Consider the following 18,214-nt stretch of genomic DNA (forward strand, 5'->3'; position numbering starts at 1 on the left):
TCTAACCTCTTTCATATATTTGCATTTTATAGTACTGTATTGCTTAGTTTACTAATAAACACTGTTAGTTACAGTAATACCAGACTCCAACTGTGATTCCATTTCTGCTGGTTTGGTAACCCGGTCACAGGGTACTTGACACTCTGTAGATCAAGCACCATCTATGTGTGTGTGGAGGGGTGAGGGGTGTGAGAGAGGAATTGTTGCTGTTTCAGATCATGACCCTGCATCAGGACTGAGAGTGGAGAGGGGAGAAGGTGCAAAACCATAATAGGGGTGTTGGGGAAGGTCATCTCAGTTTTATCTTCACAGCTGCAGATGAAACACTTCATGGTCATGCAAGTCAGAGCCACTGAGGAACTGTGTTTTCTTAGATACTGGGTTAATAGTGTTGCTCTAAAAGCAGGAGAGAACAACAGATTGAAGCTGGCAGAGGTTACGAATGTCTGCAAATGCCAGCTGACCAGTACAGGTCATCAGGACACACCCTGGACACCATCCAGGCCAAATGTTCCCAGAGCTCAAAGTACATTTATCATCGAAGTATGTATACATTATACAACTTTGAGATTTGTCTCCTTGCAGGCAGCCACAGAACAAAGGAAACCAAAGGAACCCATTTAAAAAAAGACTTTCAAACACCCAATGTACTGAGTAAAAACAACAAAAGTAAGCAAATGGCATTGAGAACTGAAGTTTTGCAGAAATGAATCGACGGACACAAAGCCAGGCATCACTGCAGCTGGAGCAGGCCATGGTGCAGAGCTGAGAAAACGTCACAGAGCAGCGAGCAGACCTGACCCATCCCTTGCCTTCGGCCCTGACACCCTGACCTTTTCAGTCTGGCCCGGCACTTAAATTGTCCGAACAATGGTTCATTCCTCAATCTCAGACCACTCCGCAGCCAGGACCTTTCTGCCATGACTCAGCCTGTACCCAATCTTTCCAATTCATCCCGGCACTTAAATCAATCAAACTTCGGGACTTTCCTCACCGTCAGGGCGCTACTTCCCCTGACTCTACCTCAAGCCTGCCTTGCCTCTGTAATGTGAGGATGTAATTCTTCTAGTGCAATGACTTCCCTTAGCACTAGTTACTGACTGATAATAAGCATGCACATTGATTTGTTGCTCTCTCTGCAAAGTGAGTATACACACTAACTTCCTCTCCAAGTGTCTGCATCTTTTTATTCGAAAGCTCGTTGTGCAGACACAACAAATTGGGAATGGGTACAAACCAGTATGCCAGCAAATATTACCAACTGTACTGACAGTTACAAAATGACAGAATTTGGAGGAAGGGAGAAGGATAGCGAGAGGGAAGGGTGAACCAATACGGAGAAGGCAGTCACCGATGTTAGAAAAGGACATGTGAGTTACAGTGCAAGGTACACAGTGAGAGACACACCTATAGCAAAGCTAAAGTAAAATAAAATGACAATGGCCTTCATTCAGAAAGTTGATGAATTTGATAGTGCTAATGAGGGCTGGAAATCATATATCAAGAGTGTTGAACTGTATTGAAATGCTAATGATGTAGATGAAGTGAAGAAAGTCTCCATAGTTCATAGTTTAAGGGCTGCTAAAATGTCCAGACTTTTACACAACTTAGTATTCCTGAAAAGCCAGCAAGACATTCAACAAAATTGTTGTAATTTTGCAAAATCACTTGAACTCAATACTGCTAGCAATAGCTGAGAGATTTAGAGTTCACAAAAGGAACCAGTCAAAGGATGGAAGTATTTCTGATTACATTGCAGAACTGTGCAAACTTTCCCAGTACTGCAACTTTGCAGATGGACTTACTGATCCATTAAAGGACAGGCTTATATGTGGAATGCATCGTCAAAGCACTCAAAAGAGGCTACTGTCAGAAAGAGACATAACCTTAGAACGGGCATTGATCATTGCAAGATCATGAGAGACTGCAGCCAATGATGTGGCATAACTACAGAAAAAGAGATTAGAATGTGAAATATACAATATGTCCCTAAATGGTGCAAAAAGCCAAAAATGTTATCGATATGGCAAATCTCCCCGTGATGCCGATGACTGTTGGTTCAAAGAGAAAGTTTGCAGAGACTGTCACGGGCAAGGTCACAGAGAGAGAGTGTGCAAGGCACAAAGAGACAAACCACAGCAAGCGAAAAGTTTCAAACACAAAACTAAACAAAAGCATAAGTTGACTAAATGGGAAACTGAATCGGACTAGATAGAGTCTGACAAAGGTGAGCTGTCATGCCCAGAATTATATAGCATTACTGAAGCAGATCACAAAATCATCCAGATCAAATGTGTAAAACTGAAAATGGACCTAGATACAGGGTTGATTTGTCCATAATTTCAGAGGCTGACTACAACAGACATTTTTCTAAGCTACCATTAGAAAAGACCTTGCTGATGCTAACAACATACCTGGGGGGGGGGAGTGTCCCCCAAAGGCAAACTATAAGTGAATTTGATGTACTGAGGCAAAGCACATCAGTTAGAGCTTTATGTGCTGAAAAGTGGAAGGCCAGCACTTTGCAGATGTGAATGGTTGAGAAAATTCCAACTAGACTGGCTAACAATCAAAGCTCTCAATGTGTCATCAACAGGCAACTGCAGCCCAAATGGTAGCACTAAGCAGAGACTGTCACAGCTGTTTGATGCTAATGAGAAGGGTATTGGTAAACTCAATGCATGAAGTCCAGAATTGTACTGGATGAAGCAGCAGCACCAAGATTCCATAAGTTGTATGCACCAAGTTCTAAAGTGGATGCTGAACTGCAGAGCCTGGAGGTGTCTGGCATTCTTCAAAGGTTGAGTGGAGTGATTGGGTCACGCCCATTGTCTCAGTGAAGAAGGGAAAGACTGGAGCCGTTCACATTTGTGGGGATTTCAAATTCAGCATCAACCTAGTGCTGCATACTGTGCAGTATCCCCTACCACAAATAGAAGACATTTTTGCATCTTTGGTAGAAGGTGAGAGGTTTTCAAAGATTGACTTGTTACAAGCCTATCTACAAATTGAGAATGAGGAGTCGAACAGAAAGTTCCTCACAATCAACTCTCACAAGGGACTGTTCCAGTATAATCGTTTCATCTTTGGCGTCACATCAGCTCCAGCAATTTGGCAAAGAGCAATGGACCAAATGCTCCAAGATATCCCAGGAGCACAATGTTACCTTGATGACATCATCATGACTGGCAAGAATGATGAAGAGCACCTCCAGAACCCTGGTAAAGTGCTTACCAGGCTGAGTGAGTACAGTCTGCTCGCAAAGAGAGAGAAATGTGAGTTTTTCAACAATAATATCTAATATTGTGAACATGTCATTGGCAAGCTTGGCTAACATAAGTCACAAGAGATGACTGAAGCAGTGCTACAGGCATCCAAACCGGAAAATGTTTCACATCTCAAGTCATACTTGGGCCTTGTAAGCTACTACCACCGGTTTCTCCCAAACATTGTTACAGTGCTGCACCCAGTGAACGATTTGTCATGGACAGGAGCAAAGTGGGAATGGTCAGAAAGATGTGAAAGAGTATTCAAGAAAACAAAGAGGCTAATAACATCAGATGAACTGCTAACACATTATGACCCATCTGGTGTGCTATGTGTCCCCTTATGACATTGTGTCAATTGTCACACACCATGAAAGATGGATCTGAACATCTGATTGCATTTGCTTCAAGATCACTGGCGAGTGCAGATCTACCCACAGATTGATCAAGCAGCCCCTAGTCTAGTATGGGGAATAAAGAAGTTCCACCACTACTTCTATGGACAAAGGTTTATGCAAGTGACAGACCGCCAGCCCCTTGTGTCCATTTTCAATCCCAGGAAGGGAATTGCAGTGATGACTGCTACCTGGTTACAACACTGTCCCTAGGAGCCCACTCTTATGACACAGAGCTCAAAGGCACCAAACAACACAGTAAAGCTGACAGCTTGTCACATCTTCCACTGTTGACTACCAAAGAAGGGAGGTCTTCATACTTGGACCCAGCAGAAGTTTTCCACACCACATGGTGGACCAGTTGCCAGTAACAAATTCCAATGCACAAAAAGAAACAAGGAATGACCCGACATTGTCAAAAGTCCATGACATCACCATGCAAGGGTAGCCAGCACATGGTAATCCTATGTGTCCAGACTTCTCAGTGAGGCAAGACCATCTATCTGTATGTCAAAGAATGCTGATGTGTGGATCTCATATTATGGTTCCCTCTAAACTGCACACCAGAGTCTTAGATAATCTGCATGTAGGGCATCTGGGTACAATCAAGATAATCTCACCCAGAGTGATGTGTGGTGGCCAACGATAGATAGATAAATTGAAGACTTGACCAAAAGCAGTTTGAGATGCTGCAAAGTTCAAACTGCACCTCCACAGGCACACCTTTACACCCGTGGGAGTGGCCGTCTTCACCATAGCAAAGAGTACATAGTGACTTTGCTCAGCCATTCATGAACTCCACGTATCTGATTGCTGTGATTGCTTATTTGAGGTGGCCAGAGGTTATACCAATGAAGACAACCACATCACAAAAAACTGTTTCCACTCGGAGGATTATTTTTTCTAGAAATAGCTTACCAGAACAAACTGTGAGTGACAATGGATGCAATACACATCAGAAGAATTCAGACTATTCATGAAGAAAAATGGCATCCAACATTTCAAGTCAGCTCCTCACCACCCAGCGATGAATGGGTTATCTGAAAGATTTATCCAAACCTTCAAGAAATTCATTAAAGCAATGGACAAGGAGGATATTTCTCTACAGCACAAGGTGGACAATTTCTTTTTTGTGTATTGGAACTCTGTTCACACGATGGCAAACCAAACACCTTCATCACTCTTCATTCAATGGTCTTCCTCAGAGCAGGACTCGGAGATCTTGCATAAACTTCCTGAAACCAGATCTACAGAGGGAAGTGCAGAATAAACAGTTCAGCCAAGAAAATCAGCAAGGAGCATTGAGGTTGGACACAAAGTCCTAGTACATGATTACCGAGAAGACAAGTGGACACCCAGTAGGATAGCTATCACTGATGTACACAGTGGATGTTGGAGATCAGACATGGAGACATCATGTGAACCAGATACTGGATGCTCAGCTGAAGAACACACTTGGGTCAATTGCATCCAACAAGATGGATGTAGTACATCCACTGGACTTACATCTCAGTTATGATCATGTCACCAACAGCAACGTGGCACCTGACAAGACACCTGCCGAACCTAATACCACTCCACATGTCCCAAGGCGCTCTTCTGAAAGAAACAGAGCACCACCCAAAAGACTGAACCTTTAGTATAGTGAAGTTAATTATGGACCGTTATTTAAAAAGTGAAAAATCAAGCAACACTGTTACTGTGAAAGCATGTTTTTTGACATGGTCTGTTAAAGGGAAATTGAATGCTTTGTTACGTATACAGTTTTCAGACTATCAAGAAGGCAAATGGAATGTTGGCTTACGCTGCCAGAGGGATTGAATTTGAAAGCAGGGAGGTTATGCTGCAAATGTATGCTTTTCACAGAGTGTGGTCAATCCGCCGTAGAATTCTCTGCCCAATGAAGCAGTGGAGGCTACATCAGTAAATATATTTAAGACAAGGTTGGATAGATTTTTGAATAGTAGGGCAATTAAAAGTTATGGGGAAAAGGCAGGTAGATGGTGATGAGTCCATGGTCAGATCAGCCATGACCTTCTTGAATGGCAGAGCAGATTCGACAGGCCAGATGCCCAACTCATGCTCCTATTTCTTATATTCTTATGTTACATTAATCTGAAGGAGGAGGAAGTGTAATGCACAGATCTATTTCTTTTGGTGCAATTATTAGCGTTAATTATTGGCTGATAACTTATGCACGTGCTTTGTTTTGGTGCTCTCGCTGCAAAGTGAATGTGCATGTTAATTCCTTCTCCAAGTGTGTGCCTTTATTTACTTGATATGTTGTTGTAGAGACACAACAGCCGCCACTCGCCTCGCCTCCACGCGGCTCTCCATTGTTTGCAGGGATCATTATTAATAAAGGACGTAGTAGCTTCCTTCGCTTTGTTTGCCATCGATAATAGCTGCTGAGCTTCACCAGTGCCGCCTTAATCTGGTTCATCTCTGAGAAAATGATCTTGTGGCTACAACAGTGACTGTGGGTGGGTTCAGGTGCATTGGAAGCTATCAAGGTGGGTGGGTGGGTGGGTACTTTCCAAACCCCGCCTGTTCAAAACGTTAAGCTCATCAGGAAGGATGTGCTGTTGCCAGTGATGTTGTCAGACTTTGGTTTGAGGCCCATTATATCATGTAAGCCCCGCACAACTGATGACTGGCCTGGGACTGGCATTCCTGACAGTTTTATAAATGTCATATCTCGATTTCTTGTGAAGGTCATAATAACCTGATTTGAATGCTGCTGTCCTATACTGCACTCAGGAGTGGATCTGCCGGTTCATTCATAGCTTCTGATTTGGGGAACACCTGAATTGTCTTCTTTGTTTTACAATACTCAACATGTAGGACTATTTCAAACGGGTATTTAATGGGCAGCAAGAACTCAGTCAGCCAAACAGTCTGCAGGACAATGATTCTGTATTTCCTGCTCATCCCATATTGTCTGGGGTGTTTTTTTCAGCCATACAGCTTTGATTTTATGCTGAAATCCTTTGGGTGGTGGGTCTACCTTCAGATTCTCTCCTGAATTTCATCATGCTGTGCTCAGATCAAATTCAACAATCCATTGTATTCACTGAAATAACAGTTATGCCTCCTCAGGATCACCTCTTTATTGTCCATTTGAGTGGAATTACTCTTCGTGATTGTGGAGAAGAGTGACCAGAACAGAGGCAATGGCATCAGTTGTGCCACAAGAGGGCACCATAAGCCTATTGTACTGGGCTTCAGTACAAAAACAATCAGATCATCTGTTACTACGTTGCAGTAAGTCTGCTGTGTGCTTTCACTTCACAAGTAAATATTGTTGCTAACGTTTACTTTTAGATTCATCCTTTGCAAATCCTTGCTCCTCTCCAGGTGGTGAGTCTTACACTTGTAGTAAGAAGGTTATTGGAAACAATTCTAAGAGACAGGATTAATGTTCACTTGGAAAGCAGGGACAGATTAGGGGAGTCAGCACAGTTTTGTGCAGGGAAAATTCTGTCTCAGAAAACCTGAATCAGTTTTTTGTGACGGTAATTAAGAAAATTGTTGAAGACAGGGTGGAACACGGACTATAGAACAAAGGCTTACACAGGTGCAGAAGGCTAAAGCACATGAGACCTGACCTCTGTGGCTCGGTGGCAGGAGACAGAGGGTGCTTGCTATTTTTCACCTGAAAATCTGTAACTAGTGCTTTACCACTGAGATTGGTACTGGGACCTTCATTGTTTATCAAATTTTTATAAATGACTTGGATGAGAAAGTGACTAATCTGGTCGACTGTGGAGATACACAGCACCAAAACACACCTTCAGTCCTAACTGATCCATATCAACTGAAGCTAGTCACCATATCAGTCTAAGTTAGTCCCTGTGCCAACATTTGGCACACAACTTTCTAAACCTTTCCATTTTCTGTACCTGTCCAAGTGTCTATTAAAATATTTATTCTACCTGCATCAACCAATTTCTGTGGCAGCTCATTCCACAGATATACCACTCTTTGTGTATAAAGTCACCCCTCAAGATCCTATTAAATCTTTCTCCTCTCATCTTAAACCTATGCCCTCTAGTTACTGATTTCCCGGCTCTTAAGAAAGACTGACTGCAATCACCACTTTTTTGACTTTAGTATCATCTACTAGATCACTTCTCATTTCCTGCAGTCTAATGAGTAAAGTCCTGGCCTGTCCAAACTTTCCCTCTAACTCAGTCCTCAAGTTCCTGTAAATCTTTTCTGCATAGCTTCCTGTTCAATAACATTTTTGCTGTTAACAGGTTTACCAAAACTGACCAAAATTCTCTAAGTGTGGTCTCACCAGCTTGCTATACAACTGCACCACAGCCTTCCAGCGTTTATACTCATTACAACACACACAAAATGCTGGAAAAATGTGTGCGCTGGCGAAGGGTTTTGGCCCAAACCGTGGACTGTACTTTTTTCCCATAGATGCTGCCTGGCCTGCTGAGTTCCTCCAGCATTTTGTGTGTGTTGCTTGGATTTCCAGCGTCTGCAGATTTTCTCTTGTTTGTGATTTTTTACTCATTGCCCTGACTTAGGAATGTAAGCATGCTAAAAGCCTTCTTCACCATCCTGTCTACTTGTGACTCCACTTTCAGTGAACTATGCACTTATATCCCAAAGTCCCTCTGCTCTATCCCCCCAGGGCCCTGTCTGAGGCATTAAGTACAAAAGATGAAGCACCACGTGGCAGCTGTACAAAATATCTTTCAAACTGCATGTGGATGTAGTACTGGTCACCACAGCACAGGAAGGATGTGGTAGCATTAGAAGAAATTCAGCAGATGTTGCCAAAGGGCACATCTACTAATACTAACTTGAAGGAGGTGAATATTTATGCAATAATTATATTGTGTTTTATATTTGTAATTAATTTAGATCGCTTTGTAGAGGTCTCTGTTTTCACTTTGACACGCAAGTCTTTTTCTGTTGATCAATGTCAAGAAAGTCAAATTAAACCCACTGTGGTTCAATGTTATAAACCAATAAAACATGAAAAATTTCAAGGGGGGAGTGAATACTTTATTTATATATATATACACTTTTTATATATAATTGTGTATGTTATCTGAATGTATATACCAATGATGCTGAATGTGCGCCTCACCATACTTCTCCACATGACCATAAAGTCAACTTGTCTTGACTTACTGCGATACAGTAATTGCAGTAATTGCCATGGGGAGTGGTCTTTAAGAGCCCAGGTCCATCCCAATGATCAGTATTGAAATAATGCAGCTACCATGAGCTCTACAAGTAACTCTTGTGAGGAACTGCCCAGGTAAAGTTTATGATATGATTATTGATTAAAATCTCCTTAGTGAATTCTTCACAAGGGACTTCACTAGTGTCCTGATTATTTTTATTTCACAGTGGAAATCTGAGTTCAGGATTTAAAGAGGCAATCACCCCAGTACAGAGACGTGGACGTTTCAATTATTGCTATTAATGAGATGTAGGCGTCACAGAGAAAGTGGTGATGAAATATGTTCTTAAACCTTTCAGTCCTCCTATTGACGGTATACTTACTCTATGGCTGGAAATTGAAAGGAAATTCCAAGATCTAGATCCAGCAATGATGAAGAAAGTGTAATATATTTTCAAGACGAGACTGCGTGCAATTTGAAGGGAAACATGCAGTTGGAGGTGCTCCCATGCATGTCCTGCCTCTATTCTTTTGATGGTAAACATTGTGGGTTTGGGAAGAGTTGTTGGAATAACCAGACGAGCGGCTACGGTGCTCATTGCTGAAGGTACCACGCTGTGCATTGGTGGTGTAGGGAGTGAATGTTTAGATTGATGGACCATGTTGAATGTTGAAGGTGCTACCTTCCAGATACAACGGTGAAAAAGAGCACCATTTTCCCTCTCAACTTGATATTGAGGACTCCATAGCACTATACTGAGCAGTGGACATTGTATTGTTGTGAAATAGTTTACAATTTACCTACCCTTGGAACTGCACTGAGTACCTGACCTTGCCCAGAGGGACTCTGACCGGACTCCACCTCAGGATATGCCTCATGTTGGTCGAATTTACGTACACGTTCTTGGGCTTTGGCAGTCCCTCGAGGCCTACAAATTCAAAGAGTCAGGTGATCAAATTGACTTGGAACATAAAAGGGACACACAGAGTATTGTGGCCTATAAGTTGTGCAGCTGAACTGTTTATCTAGTGTTCAATTTTCCTGAGATCCTGAAGGTTCAGCATCTGATTCACTCAATAATCCAGAATGGGAGCAGAGGTCCAGAATGCAAGGGAGAGGGGATGAGCTTGGGATCTGAATTGTGGGCTGGAGCCAGGACTGAGATCGTGGCCATCAAAGGTCAGCAACGTAGGTATGTTTGGTACTGCACACAGAATACAGAGTCCTTATATATTCCCCTCTCTCTTCAGACTGTACCAGGTCCACTGAAAAATTAACTGTATCACTGAAGAACAAACACACAAAATGTGTTTGGGTATTAATAGGTGTAACATCCAATTATCCAGCAACTTAACTACACTGGCATCTCCAAAGTCGCAAGGGTGCTGGATTAGAGGTATTGACCACCTTTATTGAATGAGTGATCATTATTAGGCATGTGGAATGTTATGTTGTGGATAGCCAAGGTCTTAGAGAGGATGTTTTCCTGTTTCCATTTCCATTTTCATCTTGATCTCTCCCCAAGCTCTGTGATCACTTCTAGCTCTGACACTCAGCACTGCCCCTGGATCTCCCCCTATACCACTGGGCTCCTATACACTGTGGTGTGACTAGCTAACCTGGTGAAAATGTGAAGGCATTTGATACAGAATTGAAAATTAGATGCAAAACCTTTCCTCATGCAGAAGGCTAAATATGAGTGGATATTCTTGTCCCACAAGTAGCGTTAGAGAAAAATCAAGACTTAGAAGACCGATATGTCTATCAACTTTCATTAGCTGAGACAACATATTACAGAGCTTAGGCACCTTAGCAGCATGGAGATGGAGGTCAGTCATGGTTTGACTGAATATTGGCCATAAGTATAAGAAGCTATCACATCATAGGACAGAAGAAAACCCTTTTGGCCCACCAAGTGTTGCCCAGCCCCCTGCAAGTGCAGTCTTTCAGAACTAGCCCATGGCATTTCTCCCTGTAGCTTTGCAAGTGTTGTCTTTTTATTTCAAATATATTTCCAACTCCATCCTGGAATGTGATGACGTCAGTACTCATTGTTCCGTTACCTTTCCAGCCAGGGAATTTCTGATTCTGTCTACTCACAGAATGAGAAAGTATGTTCCCATTTTATGATTTGTTCTATAACTTACTTTGTTCATTGTTGTCTGGTTTTTCAACTCGTCCATTATTGGGAGCAGATTTCCTTTTCTCATTTTCTTTGGACCCCTTTTGACTTTAGATATCTCTACTAAATCACCTAGAAACATTCTCTGCTATAAGGAAAACAATCCCACCCTCTCTTTGTAAACAAAATCCCTTTGTCCTGGCATCAGACATGGAAATTTTTCTGCAACCTCTCCCAGGCCTCCATATCCCTCCTGTAATACATTTAGCAAAAGTGCATACAATGATTGTAGGTGAATCATTGTGTCACTGGAGTTCAATATAGTCTCCTTATTTTTGTACAACCATACAACTCTACTAATCCATTTATACAATAGTTTGGAAATTCTGATTCATCATCTGACTCGCCAAATCTGATTCCCAATCACCTTCTGACTTACTTGGGCCCCTGTTCCTGTGAGTTAGTGGACCCTGGTTCCTGCAGTCCCTCTAATATATCAGAGCTCCATCTCCCACACTTCCCCTGACACGTAACACCCTCTTTCCTGCTCTTCCTCTAACACACCAGGACCACAGTTCCTTCATTCCCACAATTTCAATGCTTCCTCTAACACACAATTCCCATTCTCCCTTTAAACTCACCAGATTCATTGGGAAATTATACCGCAAAATATGAAAAAAGTAAATGAAAGGTGTATTGTGTCATTAATAACTTCCAATAGCTTGGAAAATCCAGCCACCAGAAGCATGCAGTAAGACAGACAGACAGACATACTTTATTGATCCCGAGGGAAATTGGGTTTTGTTACAGTCACACCAACCAAGAATAGTGTAGAAATATAGCAATATAAAGCCATAAATAATTGAATAATAATCTGTAAATTATGCCAAGTGGAAATAAGTCCAGGTCCAGCCTATTGGCTCAGGGTGTCTGACACTCTGAGGGAGGAGTTGTAAAGTTTGATGGCCACAGGCAGGAATGACTTCCTATGATACTCAGTGTTGCATCTCAGTGGAATGAGTCTCTGGCTGAATGTACTCCTGTGCCTAACCAGTACATTATGGAGTGGATGGGAGACATTGTCCAAGATGGCATGCAACTTGGACAGCATCCTCTTTTCATACACCACCATCAGAGAGTTCAGTTCTACCCCCACAACATCACTGGCCTTACGAATGAGTTTGCTGACTCTATTAATGTCTGCTACCCTCAGCCTGCTGGCCCGGCATACAACAGGAAACATGATAGCACTGGTCACCACAGACTCGTAGAACATCCACAGCATTGTCCAGCAGATGTTAAGGGACCTCAGTCTCCTCAGGAAGTAAAGACGGCTCTGACCCTTCTTGTAGACAGCCTCAGTGTTCTTTGACCAGTCCAGTTTATTGTCAATAAGCACAGTCTCTTGTCTCTGCAATCTGCCTCCGTCCACAAGTAATCACAAACCTACTCCTATATTCTCTTTCGACATCCTCTCTGATTTTCCTATGTTTTGTCAGATTCTCAGTCTATCCCCATGATCATAAATCCAGTTTTGCTACTATCTCTTTTGTCATCCAGGGAATTCTAGCTTTACATTTCCCTCTACTGGGACGGTATCAAGACTACAACAGCTCAACAACAGCATTTTCCTGCTAACTTTTTATTTCAAGTTACTGCACTGAAATTGGCAACCTTCTAATTAAGTATTTTCCCTTTTATTTCTTATTTATTGAAATACAGCCTTTCAAGCAGTGCCATCCAGTAAACCCATAGTTTAACCTGAGCCTAATCATAGGACAACTTACAATAACCATTTAACCTACAAACCAGTACATCTTTGGACTGCGGGAGGAAACTGGAGCACCCGGAGGAAACACACACAGTCATGGGGAGAATGTACGAACTCCTTACAGACAGTGGCAGAAATTAAACCTGGATCACTAGTACTGTAAAATGTTGTGCTAACCACAATGCCACTGTGCTTTTAGCCTTTCTATAGCTAATCCACTCTTTAAGATGCTTGTTAATGAATTTAAGGTCAAGGGGTCCCAAAAGATAAATAAATATGTTTCAGCTAAAAATAATTACAAGACAAATTGCTAGTGATGTGGGAAGTTGTGCATTTGGTAAGGGGAATCAAAAAGAAAGAAAATATCAAGCATAGCACAGTCCCCATCAGCCTACAGTGATGTGCCAAACTAGTAACCAAGTGTCCACCAAAACTAATCTCTTCTGCCTACACTATGTCCATATTTCCATTCCATGCATTTTCATTCCCAATCTTAGAGGCTCTTGAATGCCTCTATTGGATTATCCTCCACCACCACTCCAACACCCATTCTCTGCATAAGGGAAATCGACCTTCTTTAACTTTAACTGCATGCTTTCATTAGAACCCGAGAAAAAAATGTACTGGCTATCTATCTATGCTCCTCAATATCTTATATCCCCTATCAGGTCTTCCCTCAGCTTCCAGCACTCCAGAGAAAACAACCCAAGTTTGGTCAGCCTCTCCTTATAGCACATGACTGCTAATAGAGGCAACACCTTGGGAAACCTCTTCTACACTCTCTCCAAAGCCTTGATATCCTTCCAGGGGTGACCAGAACTGGATATCATGCTCCAGATGTGGCCTAACTGGAGCCTTATAAAGCTGCAACATAACTTCCAGACTTTTAAACCCAATGTTTTGACTAATAACGGCTAACACATCATACACCTTTTTTACCACCCTATCAACCAGTGTAGCCTTCAAGGAGCTACAGACTTGGACCCCAAGATCCTCTTGAGTATCAACACTGTCAAGGGTCTCGTCATTAACAATGTACTGTCTGTCTACATTTCCTCTTCCAAAGTGCAATGCTTCACAGTTGGTTAAGCTCCATCTGCCATTCCCCTGCCCACATCTGCAACTGGTCACTGTATTCTTTCCAGTCTTCTACAGTATCTATAACACTAACAATCTTTGTATCATCAGCAAATTTACTAACCCCCCCCCTCTACTTTTTCATCCAGATCTGGGGTCCCAATAAGGATTCCTGCAAAACACCATGGGATACTGATCAGCAGCCAGAATGTCACATCGACCACCACCCTCTGCCTCCTATGCTCCACACAGACTCATGCAGCCTGTTCCTAATTGGGGCAATTCCTATTGCTCGTAAGTTGATTATTCAGTTTTGGGTAGTAGGAGCAATTACTTGGATGGAGAAACAGGAGCTATAGAAAGTGGTACCTGTTGAGACTTTCTGTTCAGTATCAGCTAGCAGGAGCCTAAAGGAGGCATGGTTGTAAATTGTTAGTTTAAATTGACTGTATAGTTAGGCAGCTGGCAAAGGCCAATAAAAAGAAGTATAGTATAAGCAGAGTGGCCAGAGTGGGAGCGGACAGGGTTAAAGTTGGAAAGTTGAGGCTTTGGCAAGAAGACACAAGAGCTAAGAGAGTGTCTGGCTAGCGACACTTTTTTCTTTATTATAGTATAGGTAAAGCAGCGGGAATGGAAACCTGTGCAGTGATGTGTTCCACTTGCACAATGTAGGAAGTCAGGGCGATCTCCCGTGTCCTTACGGATCACTTTAGGAGCTGGAGCTTGATGACTTATGGATCATTAGAGAGAAGATTTACAAGGAGGCCGTTGCTCCTAAGTTTCAGGACTTGTAACTGTGTGACCTTCGAGAGAGAAGTTTGGCCATTCCCCTCAATAACAATCATATCATTTGGGGTCCTCTTGGGGGGTGACAACTCAGCAGAGGGGTGCCACAGCAGTCAGGTCCCTGGCACTGAGGCTAATTCTATGGTCCAGAAGGAAGGTCGGGAGAAGAGACAAGCAGTAGTGATAGGGGACTCACTGGTTATGCAGACAGATGGGAAATTCTGTGGATGCCACTAAGACTCCCAGATGGTATGTTGCCTCCCAGGTGCCAGGGTCAGAGAAACCTCTGATGGGGTCCATAACATTCTTAAGGAGGAAGGCCAGCAGGCAGGTTGTGATCCACATTGGAACCAATGACATTGGCAGGAAGTGTGAAGAGATCTGGCAAAGTGAATTCATGGGTTTAGGTGCTGAGTTAAAGGATGGGACCTCCAGGGTGGCGATCTCAGGATTGTTACCCATGCCACGTGCTAGTGAGGCTTAAAAAAAAGAAGATAATGCAGTTTAACATGTGGCTAAGGGAATGGTGCAGGCACTGAGGGAGTGGGGGGAGTTCTTCAGATTTTTGGAGCATTGGGCTTTCTTCCATGGAAGATGAGAGCTGTACAAGTAGAACTGTTTGCACCTGAACTGGAAGGGACCGATAACCTTGTGCAAAAGATTGCCAGTGCTGCTCAGCAGGTTTTCAACGAGGGTGGCAGGGGTAGAAACCTAAGTAGCAGGTCAGCAAGTCGAGTGGCTGTGGGAAAGTAAATATTAATCCACTTGCAAGGAAAGAAACTGAATGGCTAAGCACGGTGGGGCTAATGTTCTGAATTGTGTGTATTTCAATGCAAGGAACATTGTAGACAAGGAAATATAATGTTGTAGACATTAGTGAGACTCGGTTGCAGGAAGGGCAGGACAAGCAGAGCAATGTTCCAGGCTCTGTTGTTTCAGACATGATAGCGGGGAGATATTAAAGGGGGAAGGGTTGTATTCGACATCAGAGAAAATGTCATGCAATGCTCAGAGAGGCTGTACTGGATGGCTCTTCTCCTGAGGAAATATGGTGGAACTGTGGAATAAGGAAGGGATGACCAGTTTAATCGGGTTACTTTATAGACCTCCCAATAGTCAGCGGGATTTAGAGGAGCAAATTTGTAGGGAGATAGCAGATAGTTGCAAGCGAAATAAAATTATAATTGTAGACAACTTCAACTTTCTGCATTTTGACTGGGGCTCCCACACTATAAAAGAACCGTGTGGGAAAGAGTTTGTCAAATCTGTTCAGAAGAATTGCCCTTAATCCATATATAGAGGTCTCAACTCGAGCGAATGTGACACTTGGTCTCCTATTAGGGAACGATACAGGGCAGCTGACAGGGAAACACTTTGGAACTAGTGATCTTAATTTCACTAGTTTCAAGGTAACTATGGAGAAGAGTAGGTGTGCTCCTCAGGTTCAAATTTTAAATTGGAGAAAGGGCAATTTCTATGGCATCAGAAGGGATCTGGCCGATGTGGATTCGGATAAGTTGCTTTCTAGCAGAGGCATTCCTTGTAAGTGTGAGGCATTCAAAAGTGAAATATTGAGAGTACAGAACTTGGATGTTCCAATTAGAATAACAGGTTTAGGGAACCTTGTTTTTTGAGGAATATTGAGACCTTGGTCAAGAAGAAGGAGAAGGTGCATATCGGGTACAGGTAGTTGGAATCAAATGTGGTGTTTGGGGTGTATAAGAGATGCAAGGAGACACCTAGAAAAAAGAAGAAATCAGGAGGACTAAAACAGCACAAGAAGTTTCTCTGGCGACAAGTTGAAAGTGAAGGTAAGGACGTCTGTAGATCCGCAAAGGACAAAAGGATAGCTGGGACAGAATTGGTCCTTTTGAACATCAGCGCGATCATCTATGCATGGAGCTTAGAAAGGGGGGGAGATTTGAATTTTGCATCTGTATTTACTTGGAAGAAGGGTGCAGCACCTATAGAACTGTAGCAAAAAATCAGTGAGGTCATGGATCATATGCAGATTACAGAAGAGGAGGTGCTTGCTGTCATGAGGCAAATTAGGATGGATCAGTCCCCAAGGTGTCCCCTCAGACCTTGCATAAGGAGGCTAGTGCAAACATTGCAGGGGCCTGGTAGAGGTATTTAAACACCCTTAGCTATGGGCAAGGTGCCAGAGCACTGGAGAATAACAAATGTTACTTTGTTACGCAAGAAAGACACTAAGAATATGCCAGAGAGTCACAGGCTGTTGGTCCTGGTGTCACTTGTGTGTAAATTATTGGAAGGTATTCTAAGGGAGAATATTTGTAAGTATTTAGATCAATATTTAGATTAGGGATAGTCAACATATCTTTGTGAATGGTAGGTCGGGTCTAACCAACGTTAGCAATTTTTGAGAAGGTTATGAGGCAGGTTAATGAAGGAAAGCAATGGATGCTGTCCACATAGGCTTTAGCAAGGCCTTTGACTGCACGAGAAGCTGGATGAGAAGGTTAAATCACGTGGCATTCAGGATAAAATTGTAAATTGGATTCAGCATTAACTTATTGGGAGAAGTTCGAAAGCAGTAATAGATGGTTATCTTTCTGTCTGGAAGGTTGTGGTGTACTGCAGAGACTGGGTCTGTTGTTTTTTATCATCTACATTCTAAATCAGATTCAGGTTTAATATCATTAGTATATATTGTAAAATTTGCTATTCTGCAGCAGCAGTACATTGTAATACACAATAATAAAAACTACAAATTACAAAAAGTATATATAAAAAATCAAATTAAATAAGTAATACAAAAAGAGAGTGTAAAAATTCAGAGGTAATGTTCATGGGTTCTTTGTCCATTCAGAATGCTGATGGCAGAGGGGAAGAAGCTGTTCCTGAAACATTCAGTGTGTGTCTTCAGCCCGAAACATCGTCTGTTTACTCTTTCCATTGATGCTACATAGCCTGCTGAGTTCCTCCACTATTTTTCTGCGGTGCTGAACAAAGTGATCTCCCAATCTCTGACAGATCTCACTGGAGTGAAGATCACACTAGGAGCACTGGATACAATAGATGACCCCAAAAGACTCAGAGGTCGTGTCTCCTTACCTGGAAGGACTGGAGCCCTGAATGGTGGTAAGGGAGGAGGTATAGGGGCAAGTGTAGCACTTGTCATATTTGCAGGAATGTGCCAGCAGGGAGACCAGTTGTGGGGGTGGGGGGGTAGAATAGGTAGACAAGGGAGTCATAAAGTGAAGATTCAATGGAAAGTAGAGAGCAGGGGAATAGATTTTGGTTTCCTTCATGACTAAATTTGTCACTTCTCTCAAAATCCAAGATTCTCTCATCTTTCCATCCTGTGCTTCCTTCTGATGGGAACATGCAGTACCCATACTGTACTATGCGCAGTTAGTCTTTAAACACCCTCTACAAGTCAGCTGTGGACTTGCCCAAAAACAACTCTCCCCAGATGCTGCCTAATACTCTCAGAACCTTTTCCTGCTGCAATTTAATACTATCCTGCAAGGGCCATACTTATCCACAGTATGTGGTGTGACCTTGCCTGGAGTATTGTGCATTGTTTTGTCTTTGTTACCTAAAAAAGATGTTTGCTACCAAAGATGGAGTGCAGTGCAGATTCACTAGACTGGCTCTGGGGGTGGACATGCAAGGAGAAA

General features: G+C 42.6%; 2 protein-coding genes across 10 annotated transcripts in view; one reads left to right on the forward strand and one right to left on the reverse strand.

Annotated features, from left to right (window-relative positions):
- LOC132381094 (uncharacterized) overlaps window positions 1–18,214 on the forward strand; it is a 61,875-nt gene that overhangs the window by 42,794 nt on the left and 867 nt on the right. For 3 of the 8 annotated variants that reach the window (XR_009507931.1, XR_009507936.1, XR_009507934.1), the window contains 2 exons: window positions 586–8,490; window positions 13,931–17,672. The gene's annotated coding sequence lies outside the window, so the exon portion shown is untranslated. The remainder of the gene's footprint in view (window positions 1–585; window positions 8,491–13,930; window positions 17,673–18,214) is intronic. The other 5 variants (XR_009507935.1, XR_009507932.1, XR_009507930.1 and 2 more) reach the window with 5 other exon arrangements.
- The window catches only part of crfb16 (cytokine receptor family member B16), a 66,002-nt gene that overhangs the window by 27,227 nt on the left and 20,561 nt on the right, over window positions 1–18,214 (reverse strand). Inside the window, exon 2 of one of the 2 annotated variants that reach the window (XM_059950385.1) lies at window positions 9,616–9,739. The exons of the other annotated variant lie outside the window; for it this stretch is intronic. Within the exon in view, the coding sequence (XP_059806368.1) occupies window positions 9,616–9,739 (124 nt within the window). The remainder of the gene's footprint in view (window positions 1–9,615; window positions 9,740–18,214) is intronic. 2 annotated transcript variants of the gene reach the window in all.

Source organism: Hypanus sabinus, chromosome 2, assembly GCF_030144855.1.
Source record: "Hypanus sabinus isolate sHypSab1 chromosome 2, sHypSab1.hap1, whole genome shotgun sequence".
NCBI classification, from domain to species: Eukaryota; Metazoa; Chordata; class Chondrichthyes; order Myliobatiformes; family Dasyatidae; genus Hypanus; species Hypanus sabinus.